A 24,000-nucleotide genomic window follows, 5' to 3' on the forward strand; every position below is an offset into this window, starting at 1 on the left:
TTTTCTGCTGTAAGTGCATGTTGTGTGTGATGTCTGTAGGCTATTGAGACCTTGAATTTCCCCTTGGGGATCAATAAAGTATCTATCTATCTATCTATCTATCTATTCTTGAATTTCCCCTTGAGGATCAATAAAGTATCTATCTATCTATCTATCTATCTATCTATCTTGTGGTTAGATCCATAGCTTTGGTTTTGGTTAGATCCATAGCGATGTTGGTTTTGGTCAGATCCATAGCGTTGGTGGTTTTGGTTTGTGGTTATGAATTTGGTCATATATAGGGCTACACTGTAGCTTTGGTTTGGCATGGGCAGGGTTGGGCATAAATGATCTGGCTTGGGCATAAATGATCTGGCATGGGCAGGGTTGGGCATAATGCCAGTGGTGTAGTGATTTAGTCACAAGTGATGATCTGGCATGGGCAGGGTTGGGCATAATAGTGATTTAGTTCACAAGTGATGATCTGGCATGGGCAGGGTTGGGCATGAATGCCAGTGTAGTGATTTAATTCACAAGTGACGATTTTACAGTTTTTGCCCGATGCTTACACACTAAAAACGGATGCTTAGACCAAAGCCTCAATACCCAAAGCCTCAATACCTAAACTTCTTGTAGCATTCTTAAATGCTTAGACCAAAGCCTCAATACCTAAACTTCTTGTAGCATACTTTAAACACTGTGTAACCATAGCTTAAACACATCTTCTGCTTTGCACATAGTTTGCAATTCTTCAACACACTTATTTTGGTTAGATCCATAGCGATGTTGGTTTAGGTCAGATCCATAGCGTTGGGTGGTTTTGGTTTGTGGTTATGAATTTGGTCATATATAGGGCTACACTGTAGCTTTGGTTGGGCATGGGCAGGGTTGGGCATAAATGATCTGGCATGGACAGGGTTGGGCATTAAGCACATTCTTTTTGCAATTCTGCAACACACTTATTGTGAAACACTACACATGGTTTCTTACATTAGACACTTTGTTCAAAAATGAAATGTCCTGTTATCATTGGGAAAACACTTCTGTTCAAAATGCAAACACATGTGGTAATTGGAAGGGCAGTGTGTCCCGTTAGTGTCTGAGGAAGGGCAGTGTGTCCCGTTAGTGTCTGAGGAAGGGCAGTGTGTCTGAGGAAGGGCAGTGTGTCCCATTAGTGTCTGAGGAAGGGCAGTGTGTCTGAGGAAGGGCAGTGTGTCCCGTTAGTGTCTGAGGAAGGGCAGTGTGTCCCGTTAGTGTCTGAGGAAGGGCAGTGTGTCTGAGGAAGGGCAGTGTGTCTGAGGAAGGGCAGTGTGTCCCGTTAGTGTCTGTCTGAGGAAGGGCAGTGTGTCTGAGGAAGGGCAGTGTGTCCCGTTAGTGTCTGAGGAAGGGCAGTGTGTGTCTGAGGAAGGGCAGTGTGTCCCGTTAGTGTCTGAGGAAGGCAAGGTCTGGGGAAGTGTCCCATTAGTGTCTGAGGAAGGGCAGTGTGTCCCGTTAGTGTCTGAGGGAAGGGCAGTGTGTCTGAGGAAGGGCAGTTAGTGTCTGAGGAAGGGCAGTGTGTCCCATTAGTGTCTGAGGAAGGGCAGTGTGTCTGAGGAAGGGCAGTGTGTCCCATTAGTGTCTGAGGAAGGGCAGTGTCTGAGGAAGGGCAGTGTGTCCCCGTTAATGTCTGAGGAAGGGCAGTGTGTCTGAGGATTAGTGTGTCTGAGGAAGGGCAGTGTGTCTGAGGAAGGGCAGTGTGTCTGAGGAAGGGCAGTGTGTCCCGTTAGTGTCTGAGGAAGGGCAGTGTGTCTGAGGAAGGGCAGTGTGTCCCATTAGTGTCTGAGGAAGGGCAGTGTGTCTGAGGAAGGGCAGTATGTCCCGTTAATGTCTGAGGAAGGGCAGTGTGTCCCATTAGTGTCTGAGGAAGGGCAGTGTGTCCCGTTAGTGTCTGAGGAAGGGCAGTGTGTCCCGTTAGTGTCTGAGGAAGGGCAGTGTGTCCCATTAGTGTCTGAGGAAGGGCAGTGTGTCTGAGGAAGGGCAGTGTGTCCCGTTAGTGTCTGAGGAAGGGCAGTGTGTCCCGTTAGTGTCTGAGGAAGGGCAGTGTGTCTGAGGAAGGGCAGTGTGTCCCGTTAGTGTCTGAGGAAGGGCAGTGTGTCCCGTTAGTGTCTGAGGAAGGGCAGTGTGTCCCATTAGTGTCTGAGGAAGGGCAGTGTGTCCCGTTAGTGTCTGAGGAAGGGCAGTGTGTCCCGTTAGTGTCTGAGGAAGGGCAGTGTGTCTGAGGAAGGGCAGTGTGTCCCGTTAGTGTCTGAGGAAGGGCAGTGTGTCTGAGGAAGGGCAGTGTGTCTGAGGAAGGGCAGTGTGTCTGAGGAAGGGCAGTGTGTCTGAGGAAGGGCAGTGTGTCCCATTAGTGTCTGAGGAAGGGCAGTGTGTCTGAGGAAGTGCAGTGTGTCCCGTTAGTGTCTGAGGAAGGGCAGTGTGTCCCGTTAGTGTCTGAGGAAGGGCAGTGTGTCCCGTTAGTGTCTGAGGAAGGGCAGTGTGTCTGAGGAAGGGCAGTGTGTCTGAGGAAGTGCATTGTGTCTGAGGAAGGGCATTGTGTCTGAGGAAGGGCATTGTGTCTGAGGAAGGGCAGTGTGTCTGAGGAAGGGCAGTGTGTCCCGAAACGTCACATGTGGTGAGTAAAAAGAAAATAATAATGGAGCTCTAGTGTGCGGACTTCACTAGTACGGGAACATTCTCTAGTGTGCGGACTTCACTAGTGTGTCTAGTGTGCTGACTTTTTTGTCATTTTTATTGTCACTTTTTGAGTCCAGCACCTACTTTTTTTAACATTTAGATGTGCGCACCTTTTTCTACATAATTGGTAATACCCACACACATACCTGAAAACACTTACAGAGAAAACTTAACACCAATCAGTCTGAGGCTAAGCACTACAAATGAAGAGTTTGGTTCCAAAATGCTATATCCCCGTTTTTAAAAAGTCAGGGTATTAATTGTGTATTTCAGGTAATATTACAGTTTTTGCCCATTGCCTGAACACTATAGACCAGTGGTCCCCAAACTTTTTCTTCTGAGGGCCAGCTCACTATGCCTGGCTCTAGGAGAGGGCCAGACACTCGGAGTATATTAGTAACCATAAATAGCTTAGTGCTGTGAGCAACAGCAGTCTACCTTAGTTGAATATTTTATTACATTTAATAGGCTACTGCAATTTAATACCATTGTTAGCTGTGTTTATATTGCAATCATGCCATATCAGTGTAAAATGTAGCTCAAATGAGAAAATAGCATTCCCAAAAGTATTAGCTGGGAGTCCCAAAAGTGTATTTTATTCAAAATGTGTGAACTCTGAACTGTGTGTCTTTGCATACAAAGCTCAAGTTGTGAACAAGCAATATCCTACAAAGTTCTCAAACTATGAGAGTTATATGAAGTGCTGGCAAAAACATCTGAAATGACTACTTTCACTCACCTGATGAGAACTTTGTGAATTTGTAATGAACATTTGAATGAGTGAATAAAATATAGAAAAAATATCCCAGAAAGTCCCAGAAATATGACTTGAATATAGAAGTTAGTTAGTTATTAACAATTAATTGATAAACTTGTAGAATACTTTGAGCACTGATGCAGTCAGCATAGGCCTCTTACATTGTTTGCAGGTAGGTCTACATTTCATTCCGTTTTCGAAGGCAAAGGCGAAACAGCGCCAAAACAACCACCAGTGGACAAAAAGAGTATTACATGTGAACTGTTAAGACTCGCCATAGAGAATGAATGGGGGAAATTGCGGAGGTTATAGTTTGACGATGTCGTACTCCCGTGCGGGCCGGTTGCTATATACCACGGACATGTTTTGGGGGGGCCACCCAAAATGAGGTGGCGGGCCGTATCCGGCCTGCGGGCTGTAGTTTGGGGACCACTGCTATAGACACTTAGACCATAAACACACACACACACACTCACACACATGGTCATACTCTCTGATACCCACAGCACAGAATGTTTGTTGGGAAATGTGCGTTTGTCTGTCTGTGTGTGTGTGTGTGTGTGTGTGGGGCAGTGTGTGTTTTGTGTGAGTGTTTGGTGTGGAGCTGTGTGTGGCCCGGAGGGGGGTGTGTGTGTGTGTGTGGGTGACAGGTTTGTGTTTTTGTGAGTGTGGTGTGTGTGGTGGGGGCTGTGTGTGTTTTTTTGTGGGGGAGTGTGGTGTGGGTCAGCTCTTACCAGGCAGACATGGCTCTTAAGAGCATTTATGTACCGCTTCCAGGGTCAGCTCTTGCACCAGGCAGACATATTAGTAAAGCACATTTACAGCAGCTAATGAACAGCACAGCAGACATATTAGTGAAGCACATTTACAGCAGCTAATGAACAGCACAGCAGACAGTAAAGCACATTTACAGCAGCTAATGAACAGCACAGCAGACATATTAGTGAAGCACATTTACAGCAGCTAATGAACAGCACAGCAGACATATTAGCAAAGCACATTTACAACAGCTAATGAACAGCACAGCAGCTAATGAACAGCACAGCAGACATATTGGTGAAGCACATTTACAGCAGCTAATGAACAGCACAGCAGACATATTGGTGAAGCACATTTACAGCAGCTAATGAACAGCACAGCAGCTGCAGCGTCAGCTCTTTCAGATCATTCTTCTGACTGCGTTTGTGTTCATTCCCCTGACATTGTTTGTGTTTGTGTTTATTCCCCTGACATTGTTTGTGTTTGTGTTCATTCCCCTGACATTGTTTGTGTTTGTGTTTATTCCCCTGACATTGTTTGTGTTTGTGTTCATTCCCCTGACATTGTTTGTGTTTGTGTTCATTCCCCTGACATTGTTTGTGTTTGTGTTCATTCCCGACATTGTTTGTGTTTTGTGTTTATTACCATTGCGTTCATTGTGTTTTGTCTTTTCAGCAAGTGGTGGGTGGCGATCATCGTGAACTACCGGCGACTCCTGAATCAGACGAGCCTCTGGGACCTCAGCTCCTCCTTCTTCTTCGCTGGGACCGTCATCACCACCATCGGTGAGTCACGATGATGTCATCACTACCATCGATGATTCACGGTCACGGTGATGTCATCACTACCATCGGTGAGTCACGGTGATGTCATCACCACTTGCACTTGGGAAGGGCAAGGACCGCCCCCGTGGCTACTTTGTTTTTCCCACAGCAAGTGTTCATGTGCTTTGCCGTCGGAATGTGTGACAAACACGGATGCCACAACAGAGGTTAAAACATCCGCTCACTAATCCTAAATAAACAACTGTATTTGCTTAAAATGTAGTGTAAGACGCTTGTGAAAGAAAGATGCAGCTTTCAAGTGACAAAAACGGCAAATTCCCAAGTTCACATTAAAACTGTTGGACATGAAAGGCCACATGGACTACAAACTACAACGTGGCGACAAAAAGTGATGCTGAGCCCCCTAACTGGGCAACTCTGTTAGCAAAATCTAGCCCCAGTTTCCGACCTCTGACTCACACATTACGTGACGTGAATGATGCGGAATGATGATGTTTTCACTGGGAAAAAGTTTTTTCCGAAGCCCATGAACGCTAGGTTAGTCACGGTGATGTCACAATGATGTCATCACCATCATTGATGAGTCTTGCTGACATCACAATGATGTTATCACATCAAGTTAAGTTTCCCTCCCTTTGTAGCTGGAAGTTCCGGATGTTGAGTTAGTAATTGAGAAGATATGTTGAGTCTGATTTTGTCAGTTTTACCTTTGAAAAAAGATGCAAACTCATTGCCTATATTAGTTGAAAGAAGTTCAGGTGCTAATTGACCTGTCGCTAAGCCCCGCCCCCCATTGTTACCGTGTGAAAACTCGGACAAACAAACCAGACTTGATTAGAAATACATTGTGGACAATGGCAGCTGACAGTATATGAAAGCAGGCTTTGAGGGCGTTTTGATCGATAAAGGATTTACTTTCCTCCAGAAGCTATCAAAGGGACTTAATTATGCTATGGAGGGTGTATTGAAAACTTTAGAATACATACAAGGTGACAAGCAGTTGTGGCGAGTAGCCGTGCAAATCACCGTGCAAAAACCACTGACGTTAATGCTAGCTAGCTAGCTAGTGGAAGAATGATACTAAGATATGTTAGGTTACGTTAATATTTGATGTAGTAAGAATATAGTAGTTGGTTAATGAGCATTTTCATCTTGGGATTTAACAGGGAACCTGTGCCCACGTTGTTGGCTTAGTAGCCTACATTACGTCGAGCTGTTGCAAGCGAGAGGCGTCCTGTAGGCTACTGTTGATGAAAATATACCCGTTTTCTAGCCTCTCCTCGGGGTACCGGCTATCAGTATTACACATCCCCCATGCAAAACGTTTGACCATGGTTATCCGTCGGGGTTTTTTGAGTTAATAAACTCCATAAATAACCAATCATTTGTAATTTCATGCCTGCTCCCTGTTGTTTCCTATGGAGTTGTCCGAGCTGATGTCCGAGTCCCGTTGAGGCTGCACTGTCATTGGCTCATCAGCGTTCTAAGGGTGGCGCTTAGCGACAGGTCAATTGTGAAGCGGGATTAGTCAACTCGACGGTTGAAAATAGTACCCAAGTGTTGTATGTACTACTGATGATGTTAGAGAAGAACAACTGTCTTGTAGTGCTGCCGTGATTAGTCAATTTAGTCGACCATGAAAATTAGTCGACGGCAATTTTTTTAGTCAATGTATCGTTTTACTATTGACCGCCTATTTATTTTTGGTCTCCCGTCTCAAACGGCTCACTGTAATTTACCTCTAGAGCATTCAGAGCTAGCCTGTTGTCTTTATTACCTCTTGAGAAGTACAATGACTGTCTTTAGGTGTTAAACAGGCTACTCAGAATTTGCCAGTAATGTCTTAAACGCCGCCATGCATGCAAGTGTAAACACGAGCAGCAAAGCTGCGTGCCTGCCTGCTTTCAGCACGATTCGTTATTAGGCAGAGCTAAGCGGGGGAGCTACGCTAAGCGTAGTAGGTTAGGTTACTCTGACTACAGTTTTTTCAATCGCTAACAAGCGCTTACCCATACTTCAGATACTTTTTCTAAACTCTTAACACAGACTCACACCTACAAAACACAACTGGCCAAATGGATAATTTTCTTCTCAAAAACACATTTTGTTAAATATACTACTAACACATCTTTCTCTGCACACACTAACTTTGCAAAACACTGGAAATCTGACTCAAAATTAAATTATTCTGTCAAAGAATAACACTTGTTTTCACTTCACAAGGTACATGCAGTCAATCAAAGTACAACAGGTTTCAAAATACTGGCTATTGTTGACATTACAAAAACTGCATCGACTTTTATGTTTCAGTTTTACAGGTATTTGCATGCAATTTTTACACTAAATGTCATGGTTGGGAACTGTATGTCCACATGTTATGTTCACATTCAAAAGCATTCCAGTAAAAAGCAAATCAGTTTTTTTCCCTTTACTTTACAAGCATTCTGAACAAAAAAATAACAGCAAAAAGCCCAGATAAAAAGGGGGAGCTAAAAAAAGCACAAAATTACTGTATCTAATCTCTGCGATCTTCAGGGTTACAGTAGGCCACATGTGCCCAATTTACCCAACATAAATCAGTTGTGTGTAAATTATTGAATTGTTTGTTTATTATCAGCTGAGATATATTGTTTTTGAACTGATATCATTGCAGAAGCAGAGGTTTTTATACTGTATCTAAGGTTTGGAATATTGTTTTTACTATTGTGGGATGTTGTGTGTTAACATTCGTAAATACTGCAAAAACAATCCATAATTTTGTTGGGAGGTATAGCTTGTCTGTTAAGAAAATGTAAGCATTGTGGAAATGTGTTCACTGACTGCATATCGTGTGCAAACGACATGAAATGTGTGAATGGTATGGCCACAAAAGACCGATGCTGTGCTAATTGTATTTAGAGTTTTGAAAATGTGACAACTGGTTGGACAAACGCTTGTTAGCGACTGAAAAAAACTGTAATATGGTATACTACTGTATAGCCTAATGGAGAGCTAAGCGTAGTAGGCTAGGTTACTCTGACTAATATGGTATACTACTGTATAGCCTAAAGGAAAGCTAAGCGTAGTAGGCTAGGTTACTCTGACTAAAATGTATACTACTGTATAGCCTAAAGGAGAGCTAAGCGTAGTAGGCTAGGTTACTCTGACTAAAATGTATACTACTGTATAGCCTAATGGAGAGCTAAGCGTAGTAGGCTAGGTTACTCTGACTAATATGGTATACTACTGTATAGCCTAATGGAGAGCTAAGCGTAGTAGGCTAGGTTACTCTGACTAATATGGTATAGCCTAAAGGAGAGCTAAGCGTAGTAGGCTAGGTTACTCTGACTAATATGGTATACTACTGTATAGCCTAAAGGAGAGCTAAGCGTAGTAGGCTAGGTTACTCTGACTAATATGGTATACTACTGTATAGCCTAATGGAGAGCTAAGCGTAGTAGGCTAGGTTACTCTGACTAATATGGTATAGCCTAAAGGAGAGCTAAGCGTAGTAGGTTAGTCCAGACTCTGACTACTTATCTCACATCTCTTTATGAGTTTGTATTTGTGCCATTTTCTTTCGGATCTCTTACATTCTCTTTTTAGGAAGTTAACCGCTGTATTTTGCTTCCATGGTGCTTTCTGTTTGTACTTTCCTGAATTTCAATGGACCAATGTCATCCATAATATTTGCCATTTTTTAATTAAAATGATCCAATAAGTCTTTCACCGAGTCTGACAGTTGACTTGACGTTTGTGAAAGCGCTTGCTCAAAGAGAGCAGGTGAAGTGTGTATGTGTGTGTGTGAGTGTCTGTAAAAGTGCTTGCTCAAAGAGAGCAGGTGAAGTGTGTATGTGTGTGTGTGTGTGTCTGTAAAAGTGCTTGCTCAAAGAGAGCACTTGTCTGATCATTTATGATTCTCCTTTTTACCATCATAGCTGTGTTCTGAGTGTGTGGGGACATAGACACATCAAAGAATACGCAGAAATTATCAGATAAGGCCAGGTCTTTAACAGCTGTAGAGACATCGAGACCCTTTGTGATAACAAGGTCGAGGGTATTGCCAAGAGAGTGTGTTGGCCCCTATGCTGTGTTAAAAAGAAGTAATGCAATTAATTCCTTTGCATAATTGTTTTCAGGAAATGCAAGTTTAGATCCCCTGATATAATAAGACAGTTAAACTCTATGCAGATGGCTGACAGCAGCTCTTCAAACATGTTCTCTTCTTGAATTTCCCCTTGAGGATCAATAAAGTATCTTTTCTATCTCTATCTATCTAAAAATACTTTAGCTGGACGTGTTGGAGGCCTGTAAATAGTCCGTAATAAAATCTGAGGAGATGGGTGCACACAGGTATTCAAATGTCGCAAAGTCACCGAATGATGACTGATTGCACTGAAAAGACTTTTTGAAGATTGTGGCTATCCTCCCACCTCTTTTATTTGCTCTGGTAGCAGTTAAAAAAACTGAAATTTGGGGGAGCTGATTCAATGAGGGTAGTAGCACTGTTTGCTTGATCTAACCATGTCTCGGTTAAAAGTAAAATATCAAGGTTGTGTGTTCAAATCAGATCATTAATTAAGAATGACTTGTTTGAAAGAGATGTGATTTGTAGAAGTGCTAGTTTTACTGTAACTGTTAGGGTTCTACAATCGACGGGGGAACTCTGAGGTTGTGTGAATACGGCGGCGAATTATCTTTGCAACTGTTGCCTTTGTCTCGAGCCATCTCAGGTGCTGGTGGAAAATGTGTTGCTGCTCGCTGTAGCATTGTACACACACACACACACACACACACACACATTTTCTTTCCAGGCCCTGGGGTGTGTTGTGATCGTCGTGGCCAAAAGTGGCTGACTTGGCTGTGGGAATTCTCAAAACTTGCAGTTAAAATGTCTACAAACTAGAGTGCTATGATCCACCTGCTATGAAAACCCCCCCCTGAAAACCTCACTACAGCCCCCCCCCCGAAAACCTCACTACAGCCCCCTCTAAATACCCCACTACACCCCTTCTTCCCACCTCCATCAGTGTGTAAGGTTGATGAAACATGCGGAAATGTCCAGGGCCTGTCTGGCTGCACACACCCTTAACACACACACACGCTGGAGGGAGAGGGATGGTACACACACACACACACACACACGCTGGAGGGAGAGGGATGCTACACACACACACATGCATGCGCACACACACACTTAACACACACACTGGAGGGAGAGGGATGCTACACACACACACACACACGCTGGAGGGAGAGGGATGCTACACACACACACATGCATGCGCACACACACACACCGGAGGGAGACGGATACTACACACACACACACACACTTAACACACACACACACACTTACATGCACGCACACACACACACTGGAGGAAGACGGATGGTACACACACACACTTAACACACACGCTGGAGGGAGAGGGATGGTACACACACACACACACACACACACTTAACACACACACTGGAGGGAGACGGATGCTACACCCACACACACGCACGCATGTACACACGCATGCACGCACACACACGCATGCACACACACACACACACTTAACACACATGCTGGAGGAAGACGGATGCTACACACACACACACTTAACACCCACACACACACGCGCATGCACGCACACACACACACGCATGCACGCACGCACACACACATGCACGCACACACACGCGCATGCACGCGCACACACACACACACTTCACACTTCACACACATGCTGGAGGAAGACAGATGGTCCACCCCAGACACACACACACACACACACACACACACACACACACTTAACACTTTTACGTTTCAGTTCCCTAATAACCGTAGTCAAGAACAAACTCAGAGGACAAGGACAGTTTGTTTACACGGACAGCGCATAGAAAACAAGCTGGCTGAACTTGATATAAGATGAAGAATAAAAGCATAATGCCTAAATATTTTGATGTAGCCGAGTCTGGATTGTTTTCATCTAGAGGTGTAGCGGGTTTACCTATGAAAAAGAAATGGATGTTTTACGGGACATTTGGCCAGTCACTGTGAAGTTAGGTTATGCTAGGCTAGGGCTTTGACTGCACAAACAATTTGTTTAGATTTAGATTAAAGTGAAAACGGTACCTACTCAAAGGCTGCATAATGGCAGGGGTGGGCAATCATTCCCCCCAGAGGTCAGATGATAATTACTTTGATAAAGTAGCCTATGCCGCTGGCCACACATTGAATGATTGACTGAAATACAATGCATACAATACAATGTTAACTGACAGGAAAGTAGCCTATAGATAGATCTACCTGATGGATTAGCTAAGATAGGCTACATAGTATGCAATAACGTTACTTGCAAGCTCATGTCTACTTTCTTAAAACAATCTACTCAAATGGAGTGTCAACTTTAACTTTAGGCTACCCTCCATCTTGTAATTTGCGTGAAATGTAGGCTAATGTTAGCCTCCGTTATCATGGATCATATGTCTCTTATAGAAATGATATGCTGAGAAATATTATACAACACATTGTTAACGTTACTACCCTATTTTACTTAGCCTACATAACTTCAGTTTTTCATCTGAGCATTTGTGGCATAACTTAGGCCATTTGGTCTATTTGAAGACAGAGCAATAGCATACTTTATTGCGTTTTAAACATTTTTAGCTTTGAACTGACACATCACAAAAAAATTAGATGTCTCCTGTACTGCACACAGGAAATTCAGTCTGCTTTTCTCTGCCAAAAGCTAATCATTTTCAAGCACCTTGCGTCTTTCTTTCAATGTCTTGCTATACGGCTCTGGGTTTGCTTCTCCTCCGAGTTCGTCCCTGACGACAGTTGTTAGGGACCTGAAAATCGGTCTATAGATAGAGTTACGACAACTAGGGAATCGAATGTTTTGAGCTATTTCGTTAGCGATTGCTTCCAAGGTGGTCACATGTTTTATGGACGCCATGTTTCATCCCAACATTCAGCAGATCCCCATTGACATAGTACAATGAACAGAGGAAAACATATCTGAATTATTAAAAAAATACAATTATTTATTTAAAAAATGGCGAACTGTTGCGTGTGACTGCAGTGCAGGACCGGGAAGTGGAAAACCGTTGCACAATTTTCCCTGTGACTCAAAAAGGCAGAAAGTATGGGAGCAGAAGGTCATAACTGGAGGGCTAATAATTGAAGGTCATAACTGGAGGGCTAATAATTGAAGGTCATAACTGGAGGGCTAATAATTACTCGACATTGTGTGAAGTAAATGTCAATTTCTCTCTTCAACTTATGATAACTCATTCCATAGGAAAATTATAGTAATACCATCTGTAAAAAAAAGTTCTAACACTACTTTAGAAGTGAATGAAGTTTAAGCCGAACCTCATCCTAGCGTAGCTTTTTCGCTAGCATTCCATGTAAACACTGCTCAGAAACTGATTAGGCGACATGGTCAGATATCAAAGATAAATATGTACTGGAATATTTCCGTAAGGGCCTTTTACATACTGACAAACGTTGATAATATAATTTATAGGCCTGTTAATGGCAAAAATTAGCAATTTATTTCAACATAACGTATTCACTCCATAGAGTTACACTGTACAATCATCCGACATTTAAGTTGTCGCAACTCTCTATATACGGCTCTGGCTCCATTAGAACACTGACACAGAGTAAAGTTCTCCATTAGAACACTGACACAGGGTCCGTTCGAAACAGGAAAAACTGCTGCCTTTTAAGATATCTAACTGGGGAGCGAGGCCACAAGTGTGGTTCGAAACCGAAAAAAATATTTTGTTGCCTTGTAAGATATCTTAGAATTACCGAATAACTGTCGTTTTTGAAGGCAGCATCGATGCTCACTTCATGCTTCCTATTACCCATCATCCTTTGCGGCAACGTCTGAGAAAGTTGTGAAAAGTAAACAAATATGTCGGATGACATCGGTAATGGCTGCTGAATCTGTTGAAATGTGATTTGTGTGACATTATTTTTCTTAGATTTGTAGATTTGTAACGAGAAATAAATGTTTTACTATCTGATTATACCATCGTTGTAACCATTAATAGCGTCTGGTCTGATATGTACCGTCCGTCAAACTAATTTCTACCGTTAACCTGCTAGCTTCCGTAAGCTAATTTAGTTTAACGTCCGGCTTTTGCTAACGTCATACTGTAGTGTTAACCAAAGATTCTAGAGTGCTACGCTCATTCTTAAAAGATGCATTCAATCCAAAGTCATGTCTAGTGTGACAGCTCGCACCTGTCTTCCATTTCGAACAGAGCCACAGAGTACTGCTTTACAATTAGGTGTGTTAACAAACCATATACGTAAGGGATAATGTATAGAACGCCGGTCATTGTCGGGAAATAGGTCCCGACAGGGCGGACCGGACTTGTTCCGCCATGAAGGGACCTATTTCCCGACAATGACCGGGCGTTCTATACATTATCCCGCTTATTACACGGCTACCCACTAAAGCAATCAACACCGGCAACAAAATATTGATTTAACAATAATTTTAATGATTGAAAGGTGATTGTCGCTTCCACGCAAAAAGAAGGGGGGGGGGGGGGGTTGCTAAATAGGCCGTTAAATAGCCTAATGGCAACGTTCGAAAGAACACACTATTTATTATTGAAGTTGAACTGAACATTGCCATTTATAGTAAAATGGGACAATGAGAATGGGATTTCTTTGGGGATGTTGATGTTGATGTTTCTTTCTTCATCTGCTTCTTGGCGGGACTCTGTCATTGACACACCTGAGAAAACAACCGCTGTTAGCCTGATGTTTAAAATGTCAACTCAGTTAGGCTATGTAAGGCTATGTAGTTATGGCTCACCGGATTTGCTGCCATTGTCGGGATTAGAGGAGAGGACTTTGCTCCACTTTTCTCTCTCTGTCAGTGATGGAGTCCAGTAGCTCCTCAGACTCCCCTCACATCTGTGCCCAGTCACAGACATTATTTCGCGACTCTCCAGACCAGCCTGAGACAGGAGTTGGACAGCTGTGCTGCGCAGGCTATGGTTTGTATATTTTCGGGAGAGACCCGCTGCCTGGCTGATTTGGGGTAACATTTGCCCAAGGTAATTATGACCCATGGGTTCCCGAGAGTACCATACAGCTTCTTGGTTTAGAATCAGCTGGTCCTTTTTGAGAGGGTGCAGGTAGAAAGATGTGGCGTCAGGGGGGCAAAGGGAGCGATACTTTTTAAAGCTGGCAACGGGGCAGTTTGGGTTGTCAGGCTCCGCGAAGATGTAGCCCCGGTAATTTGCTCTGCACCGGTCTTTGGCATCTTGCTCACGGTCTTTGTGATTTTTTGTCGCAGCGTTGTATGCGAGAGTGATATATTCGTTGCCATTCTCGTCTTTCTTTAGAAGGAAAGAGTCTTGAGTGAGGTCCCAATTGCCCTCTCTGCCTCGTCTTGCCAGATGTAGCTGTACATCAAACCACACCCTCCTGACGAGTCCACGAGCTGTGTTGGGAGAGAGCACATCTGGGTGGCTGAGCAGCAGTTGGAGGTCTTTCGTCGAGATGGGGGGGTGATGCTGGCTGACGTCTTTGCCCTTTTTCCGTAGATCTTTAACTACAGATTTGAAAACATCGTTGCTTGATTTGAACGTGGCATTATATCATTATATCAAGGGTTGTGAAATGTCGAGATATCCCTGCCCTAATTGCCATGTAACTCGCAATTGAGTAGGTCTTTCCGTTGGCATTTTGCACCGATGGATAAAAAGAACGCAGCACCTGATTGAGACTCTGCATTATAATCAGCAAAGTCTACCGACATTTTTTCCCCACTAACCAGTCTTTGAAAACTGACATGGCCCATACCGTGGTCCGTTTGGTATTGATTTCATGTCGGTTCTCTTCAGTTCTGTCTCTGTCTCTGTCGTCCAGATGTTTGTGTCGTTTCGCTTCTTTGCTTCCTCTGTGTTGTTTTCTTTTCTTTTTCTTTTCTTAACTGGTGAAGACAACTCGGCCTTCATCCAAGAAGCGAAATCTGGGTAATCTCCAAGGATATTAAAACTAATATTAAACTCATCCATTGCGCCGGATGTATTGGAAGTTTGTCCGTTACAAAGTATCTGCAGGTCAAGTTGCGTAGCTTAGCAACGGAGTATTCTAAAGTGATAAGTGGCCGGACTACTTGCGCAGTAATATGAAAGACGTGAAATAGAAGCACAAAGCCCATTTTCCTTGACAGCGGTCTGTTATACTTTATACTGTTACAACGGTCTGTTATTCAGAATTAGCAGACCGCCGAATGTTGGGAAGGCCCATTCAAGTGAATGGAGCATTCTGCAGCATTATGAAGAGCCGTGTAATAAAAGGTTTTATTAAATGGTTAGTTAGCTATTTACTATCATTAGACAATATTAGTAAATTATAAGTAGTTTATAAGTCATTTAAAAACATATTAATAAACCGTTTTCAATGTATTACTAATTGTTAAGTTATATATTCAGAAGCCATCAGATAACAGTTTACTTACAAATAGTGCATAAGACACTCAAAATATATTGTATGCACTGTGTAATTCATGCACAGCATACATGTTTATTAATGGTAAGCTTATAGATGTCAAAACCCCCATATAAACTTAAACGTATAGTTTATCATTTAGATTAGATTTATTACATTTTTCTTATTTTCTTTCTTAGTTTGTTAGTTGTTCTGCAGCTCCCCAATCTAAAGTGAGTTCTGACTCAGTTGACCAAAGCAAACAGACTCGACTACCTCGTACGTAACGTTGGGTTTCCGTAAGAAGAATGTTTAGCATGTCCGGTTGTAGGGAAGCTAACGCACCGTAGGGAGATAACCTTATTGTTTGGATAAGAAGCTCAGTCCAGCCAGCACAGAAATTCATGAACAAAGCTATGTAGCCTACAATACTATTTACTATATGTTAAGGTAAAGCATTGCATAGAGGCAAGTAAACCTAATGTAAAACAGCACTAACGATAATCATTTCAGAGGTTTTCGATGGATTGACCGTATAGGTCGAAAAAGTGGAAAGAAGATCTAGGCTATAACTTTTTTGTTTTGTTTTACTGTGTTTGAAGATAATCATGTCTGGTAGTTTCAACATTAACACGACTTGATATCACTTGTGAGGATGATATTAATAATAATACATAAATAAATATTTAACTTTGATGACTTTGAAGGCGAAGGAAGTGTAAGAAGAATTTCTGTGTGAACCATCTACCATATGTAACACAGTCTCACTCCCTACTCGTCAAAGGTCTGACGCATGGTCAAGGGTCCTTGCCGTCAAATTCCAACGAGAAAGGTGCGCCTTTAGTTGTTTTCCGGTCGTGGGGTCAGATAGACATTCATGTTAATCCCTCATCGTCAAATATAGACGAAAGGAAATAAATGTCCATCAAAGGTGATGCCGTCACGTTAGACTAATGATTTGTTTGAAATGATCTAAAAACAAAAATCGCAGACCATCAGAGCCATAGGCTAATTATGATCTTGCATAATTTTATTCAGCTTTGGTGTAGGTAACGTAAGGTAAAGTAATAATAATAATAAATATAGCCGCAAGCGGCAATGGCGGGCCCGAGCACCTGCGGGCCGCAACCCGTGACATTTCGGAACCCAACAAAGCACCGACGTGGTGTGCTTCTGAAATGTACATATTTGATGTGTGTGCTAATCTGATTAATCTGATGCATCTGATGGTGATATCCAACAGACGTGGAAAAAACACATTCCTTCTCTTGCCAATTGGTGGCGCTATGTCAGGCATGTTAATAAGACATTTGAATTTCATCATCATGATATCTAATTTTGTGTAAAATTTCAGATAAATCAGTCAAAGCATTTTTGGCACATTTCCTGCTTGGCCAGATGGTGGCGCTATGCTAGGCATGTGAATTACACATGTGAATATCATCACAATAATGATATCCAATATTTTGTAAAGTTTCAGATCAATCAGTTAAGGCATTGTCCATTTCTGGCACATTTCCTGCTTGGCCAGGTGGTGGCGCTATGTCAGGCAGGCCCATTGGGTGTCTGGATAACATCATAATCATGATATCTATTAACCTTCAGACCATTCATTCAATGCACTGTGATTTATGACACATTTCTGGTTTTTGTGGTGAGATATTAAAATCATATCAAATATATAACTTATGCCTAGATTAGAACTCAGAAAATGCCTGAAAGTTGCAGACCTGTTCTGGAAATACGTGCATTAACCCCGACTGTCAGACAACGCCATCTGCTTCGAAAGTAGGACTGAGGAGTGTACTGCACTGTACTGTGTACTGAGGACTGTACAGTCCTACCTAATAGGCCTACCGGGCAGATAGCTTGTCTGACAGTCGAGTGGGTTAAGGCTGATATTTCAGAACAGGTCAGGCAGTTCTGAGTTTGAAACTGGAAAGGCAGGAGCAGAGCAGAGCAGAGCCCATTATAATGGAGCGTCACGGGGAGTAAAGCGACTGTTACGCTACTGTTACAACTAGCAAGCTACAATGGCCTTAATACAGAAATATGCTTGGCGTGTTAGTTTAGTTAGAGATTATTGTTATTATTATTATTATTACTTTACCTTACGTTACCTACACCAAAGCTGAATAAAATTATGCAAGATCAAAGTAACCTAAGGTAGCCTAAGGTACTTTTGGCACCTGTTCCAAAAGCAGTCCACATTTGCTCTGGTTTGCACCTGTACCAAAAGCAGTCCACATTTCCTCTGGTTTGATCTTTCTAAACATGGCTACAGCCAGGACAACATCTGTGTCAACGGTGCAAATAATCACTTCCTGTAACCCCTTCTTAACGGCATCTGAAACGTGTGTGTCTGCTTCTTCATGAGTTCATGGAGCAATACTGGCTAAGTCCCAGTGTGCAGGAGAGAAGAGTAACACATGTCATTTAATTCCCTTCCCTCTCTTCTCTCTTGTTGTGCCTTTTAGACTATCAGGCAAGTAGACATCCCAGATAATATCAAGTCGATTTGCATTTTTAAGCTGTGATTTTGCATATGGCACAAACATTGTCTGCGTAGTCCTGGAAGGATCTGTACTAGGGTTCAGCATCTGGGCCACAGCTGCACCATCAAGGAGCGCCACGTCAACCACATCAACCACAGCAGCACCACATCAACCACAGGAGCTCCACAGCAGCACCACATCAACCACATCAACACCACATCAACCACAGCAGCACCACATCAACACCACATCAACCACAGCAGCACCACATCAACCACAGCAGCACCACATCAACACCACATCAACCATAGCAGCACCACATCAACCACAGCAGCACCACATCAACCACAGCAAGATCACATCAACCACATCAACACCACATCAACCACAGCAGCACCACATCAACCACATCAAAATTTCTAAATTTCACATACTGTGACGTGGGAATGGATGTTCGGAATCGTTAGTGGAATCGTTAACGTGTGTACGTGTGTTGTGTAATACGCGGTAATATTGTAATCAGAGAGCTGGTGAGGTGAGCTCAGTGCTGGGACTATTGTAGTGTATTGTGTGTGATGCGTATGGTGTGTGATATGGCAAGAAGCAGATGAGGTGAGAAGACTAGTACTGGACTATTGTAGTATAGTGTGTGTGCATTATGGTATGTGTGTACGATGTATTTGTATTGTGTGAGTGTAATATTTATATAATAATTGTTATTATTATTATGTATTGTGTGTGTGTGTGTGTGTGAGTATGTGTGTGTATTATTATGCGGTGTGTGTGAGTATGTATGCAGTAGAAACAGATGTGAAACTCGTGTGCTGGACTGTACAGTGTGTATTATTATTGTACATTATGTGTGTAATAGAAGAGCAGATGAGGTCAGCTCAGTGCTGGACTATTGTAGTGTATTATTGTGTGTGTATGCGATGTATGTGTGTATTGCAGTGTGTGTGTGTAATGTAGTATGTGTGTGTGTGTGGTATGTATGTATGTATTGTGTATTATTATGCGGTGTGTGTGTGTGTATTGCAGTAGAAAACGATAAGGTAAACTCAGTGCTTTGGACTATTGTAGTGTAGTAATGTGTAATATGTGTGTGTATTGTGTTGTACGATGTAGTAGTATGAAAAAGAAACGCAGATGAGAGTGGAACTCAGTGCTGGACTATTGTAATTATTATTGTGTCATTATGGGTATTATTAACTATTGTGTAATACGATGTATGTGTGAAGTACAAGTGTGTTTGTGTGTGTGTGTGAGTATGTGGCATTATTATTATTATGCGGTGTGTGTGTGCAGTAGAAACAGATGCAGTGAAGCTCAGTACTGGACTATTTAGTGTGTGTTGTTATTATACAGTAATGTACAGTTATTGCAGTAAGAAGCGAATGAAGTGAAGACTCATTGCTGGACTATTGTAGGTACTGTATTGGTGTGTGTGTATGTACGATGTATATTATTATTATTACAGTGTGTTTGTGTGTGCCAGTAATGATATGTGTGTGTGTGTGTGTGTGATATGTAATAATGTGTGTGTATTATTATGCAGGGTATGTAATGTGTGTACAATTAATGTGTGTGTATGCAGTAGAAACTTAGATGAGGCGAAACTCAGTACTGGACTATTGTAGTAGTAACTATGTGTATGCGTATGAGGTATGTGTATTATGCAGAGTGTGTGTGTGTGTGCAGTAATAGAGAGCAGGTGAGGTGAGCCCAGTGCTGACCATTGTAGTGTGTGTGTGTGTGCAGAGAGCAGATGAGGTGTGTAATAGAGAGCAGATGAGGTGAGCCCAGTGCTGACCATTGTAGTGTGTGTGTGTGTACGATGTATGTGTGTGTACAGTGTGTGTGTGTGTAATAGAGGCAGATGAGGTGAGCCCAGTGCTGGACTATTATAGTGTGTGTGTGTGTAATAGAGAGCAGATGAGGTGTGTGTGTGTGTGTGCAGTAGAGAGCAGATGAGGTGAGCTCAGTGCTGGACTATTGTAGTGTGTGTGTGTGTAATAGAGAGCAGATGAGGTGAGCTCAGTGCTGGACTATTGTAGTGTGTGTGTGTGTGCGTATGGTGTGTGTGTGTGTGTGTGTGTGTGTGTGTGTGTATAGAGAGCAGATGAGGTCAGCTCAGTGCTGGACTATTGTAGTGTGTGTGTGTGCGGTGTGTGTGTGTGTGTGCGTATGGTGTGTGTGTGTGTGTGTGTGTGTGTGTAATAGAGAGCAGATGAGGTGAGCTCAGTGCTGGACTATTGTAGTGTGTGTGTGTGTGTGTTACGGCCAGCTCGTTCACAGACCACAACATAAAGGGAGACGACGACAAATGTTTAATCAAAAAGATAATTTATTGAAAATAGAGCAAAATTATAAGCAACGAATGTCTAGGGGAATAAAACGTGGTATGTAATGCTGTGCCTGCATGGATGCAGTGAACGTGTCAGTATGTTAGAGAATTGAGAGAACAAGAGAGAGAGAGAGAGAGAGAGAGAGAGAGAGAGAGAGAGAGAGAGAGAGAGAGAGAGAGAGAGAGAGAGAGAGAGAGAGAGAGAGAGAGAGAGTTAGTGAGATAAGGGGGAGAGAAAAGGGAGTAATGAAGCAATGTGCCTGTGTCAGAGAGAGAGAGAGAGAGAGAGAGAGAGAGAGAGAGAGAGAGAGAGAGAGAGAGAGAGAGAGAGAGAGAGAGAGAGAGAGAGAGAGAGAGAGAGAGAGAGAGAGAGAGAGAGAGTTAGTGAGATAAGGGGAGAGAAAAGGGAGTAATGAAGCAATGTGCCTGTGTCAGAGAGAGAGAGAGAGAGAGAGAGAGAGAGAGAGAGAGAGAGAGAGAGAGAGAGAGAGAGAGAGAGAGAGAGTTAGTGAGATAAGGGGAGAGAAAAGGAGTAATGTATGTGTGTGTGTGTGTGTACGGTGTGTGTGTGTACAGTGTGTGTGCAGTAGAGAGCAGATGAGGTGAGCTCAGTGCTGGACTATTGTAGTGTGTGTGTGTGTGTGCGTATGGTGTGTGTGTGTGTACGGTGTGTGTGTGTGTGTGCAGTAGAGAGCAGATGAGGTAAGCTCAGTGCTGGACTATTGTAGTGTGTGTGTGTACGGTGTGTTGTGTGTACGGTGTGTGTGTGTGTAATAGAGAGCAGATGAGGTGTGTGTGTGTGTGTGTCATAGAGAGCAGATGAGGTGAGCTTAGTGCTGGACTATTGTTGTGTGTGTGTGCGTATGGTGTGTGTGTGTGTGTGTACGGTGTGTGTGTAATAGAGAGCAGGTGAGGTGAGCTCAGTGCTGGACTATTGTAGTGTGTGTGTGCAGTAGAGAGCAGATGAGGTGTGTAATAGAGAGCAGATGAGGTGAGCTCAGTGCTGGACTATTGTAGTGTGTGTGTGTGTGCGTATGGTGTGTGTGTGTGTGCATAGAGAGCAGATGAGGTCAGCTCAGTGCTGGACTATTGTAGTGTGTGTGTGTGCGTATGGTGTGTGTGTGTGTGTGCAGTAGAGAGCAGATGAGGTGAGCTCAGTGCTGGACTATTTAGTGTGTGTGTGTGTAATAGAGAGCAGATGAGGTGAGCTCAGTGCTGGACTATTGTAGTGTGTGTGTGTGCGTATGGTGTGTGTGTGTGTGTGTGTGTGTGTGTGTGTGTAATAGAGAGCAGATGAGGTCAGCTCAGTGCTGGACTATTGTAGTGTGTGTGTGTGCGTATGGTGTGTGTGTGTGTGTGTGTGTGTGTAGAGAGCAGATGAGGTGTGTGTGTGTGTGTGTGTGTGTAATAGAGAGCAGATGAGGTGAGCTCAGTGCTGGACTATTGTAGTGTGTGTGTGTGTGTGTGTACGATGTATGTGTGTGTACAGTGTGTGTGTGTGCAGTAGAGAGCAGATGAGGTGAGCTCAGTGCTGGACTATTGTTGTGTGTGTGTGTGTAATAGAGAGCAGATGAGGTGTGTGTGTGTGTAATAGAGAGCAGATGAGGTGAGCTCAGTGCTGGACTATTGTAGTGTGTGTGTGTGTGTACGGTGTGTGTGTGTGTGCGTATGGTGTGTGTGTGTGTAGAGAGCAGATGAGGTGAGCTCAGTGTTGGACTATTGTAGTGTGTGTGTGTGCAGTAGAGAGCAGATGAGGTGTGTGTGTGTGTAATAGGAGAGCAGATGAGGTGTGTGTGTGTGTAATAGGAGAGCAGATGAGGTGAGCCCAGTGCTGACCATTGTAGTGTGTGTGTGTAATAGAGAGCAGATGAGGTGAGCTCAGTGCTGGACTATTGTAGTGTGCGTGTGTGTGTGTGAGGTGAGCTCAGTGCTGGACTATTATAGTGTGTGTGTGTGCACGGTGTGTGTGTGTAATAGAGGCAGATGAGGTGAGCCCAGTGCTGACCATTGTAGTGTGTGTGTGTAATAGAGGCAGATGAGGTGAGCCCAGTGCTGGACCATTGTAGTGTGTGTGTGTGTGTGTGTGTGTAATAGGAGAGCAGATGAGGAGCTCAGTGCTGGACTATTGTAGTGTGTGTGTGAGTATGGTGTGTGTGTGTGTGTACGGTGTGTGTGTAGTGGTGTGTGTGTGCAGTAGAGAGCAGATGAGGTGAGCTCAGTGCTGGACTATTGTAGTGTGTGTGTGTGTGTACGGTGTGTGTGTGTGTACGTGTGTGTGTGTGTGTGTGTGTGTGTGTGTGTGTGTGTGTACAGTGTGTGTGTGTGTGTGTACTAGAGAGCAGATGAGGTGAGCTCAGTGCTGGACTATTGTAGTGTGTGTGTGCAGTAGAGAGCAGATGAGGTGTGTGTGTGTGCACAGAGAGCAGATGAGGTGAGCCCAGTGCTGACCATTGTAGTGTGTGTGTGCCGTGTGTGTGTGTGAGGTGAGCTCAGTGCTGGACTATTATAGTGTGTGTGTGTGTGTATGGTGTGTGTGTGTGTGCGTGCGTATGGTGTGTGTGTGTGCATATGGTGTGTGTGTGTGGACGGTGTGTGTGTGTGAGGTGAGCTCAGTGCTGGACTATTGTAGTGAATATTGCTGCTGCAGTATCTTCATTATTTATGAAAACACCCACATTTCACAGCAGCTGGGAAACCGCTAGTACAGTGTGTATCTGTGTGTGTGTGTGTTTGCTGAGGTGTGTGGTTTCGCCTTCATTTTCTTTGTCCTTGTCTGCATACACAGACAACATAAAAGAACTCTGCAGTGGTTTGAGCTGTGTAGTGAGTTTCCCTCCACTTGGGTGGATTTTGACGAGGGCCATCTGGGAATCGAGGCTTTTCTAGTCGTTCTTTGTTCTCAGTCTGTGTACGTGTGTATGTGGGGTGTTATTCTTAGTGTGTGTGTGTTTGTCTGCAGTGTTGTTGATGTTCCAATGTGTGTGTGTGTGTGTCTGTGTGGTATTTTCTGGTACTAAAGCACAAAGCCAGTGGGGGGGGGGTCTGAGAGATTTGGTACTGAGACACATCACAGATGGGCTCTGATGCTGCCCTGATATGGCTCTGATGTGGCCCTGATATGGCCCTAATGTGGCCCTGATATGGCTCTGATGTGGCCCTGATATGGCTCTGATGCGGCCCTAATGCTGCCCTGATATGGCTCTTATCCGGCCCTGATATGGCCCTAATGTGGCCCTGATATGACTCTGATGCGGCCCTGTGTGTGTGTGTGTGTGTGTGTGTGTGTGTGCAGGCGCGCCTGCAGGTGTACGTCCGTACGCACTGTGCGTACAATCAGGCTCAACAACGAGAGAAAATTTCCCTGTGTGTGTGTGTAATGTGTATTCACACCAAATTGGCCCACCATACCTTCCCAACTATGCACAGTATCCCATTAGCTGCCACCAGGCTATTTACAATTTTCACAAAGACGTCAAGAACAAAACAAGGTAACTTTAGCCTGTATAGGGCTGTATGAATAGGTCATAGTAGACGTTGTTGTTGTAATATTGCATGTGGATGTTGTTATGCTATGCAGTTATGGTTGATAATAGCCCATCAAAGCATCTCTAGTGTGTGTGCCTCTCTGGCTCAGAGGGAGGCACTGAGGGTCGATCCAGCATGGATTCTAAACTCTGTGGTGGATAGGATCTACAATTAGGGTGTTAACAATACATAGTTATACTACT

At 43.5% G+C, this 24,000-nt stretch overlaps 1 protein-coding gene across 1 annotated transcript in view; it reads left to right on the top strand.

The window, feature by feature from the left end:
• LOC125298868 (potassium channel subfamily K member 2-like) overlaps positions 1-24,000 on the top strand; it is a 72,105-nt gene that overhangs the window by 18,941 nt on the left and 29,164 nt on the right. The window contains exon 3 of the mRNA XM_048249735.1: positions 4,883-4,992. Within this exon, the coding sequence (XP_048105692.1) occupies positions 4,883-4,992 (110 nt within the window). The remainder of the gene's footprint in view (positions 1-4,882; positions 4,993-24,000) is intronic.

Source organism: Alosa alosa, chromosome 8, assembly GCF_017589495.1.
Source record: "Alosa alosa isolate M-15738 ecotype Scorff River chromosome 8, AALO_Geno_1.1, whole genome shotgun sequence".
Lineage (NCBI taxonomy): Eukaryota > Metazoa > Chordata > Actinopteri > Clupeiformes > Clupeidae > Alosa > Alosa alosa.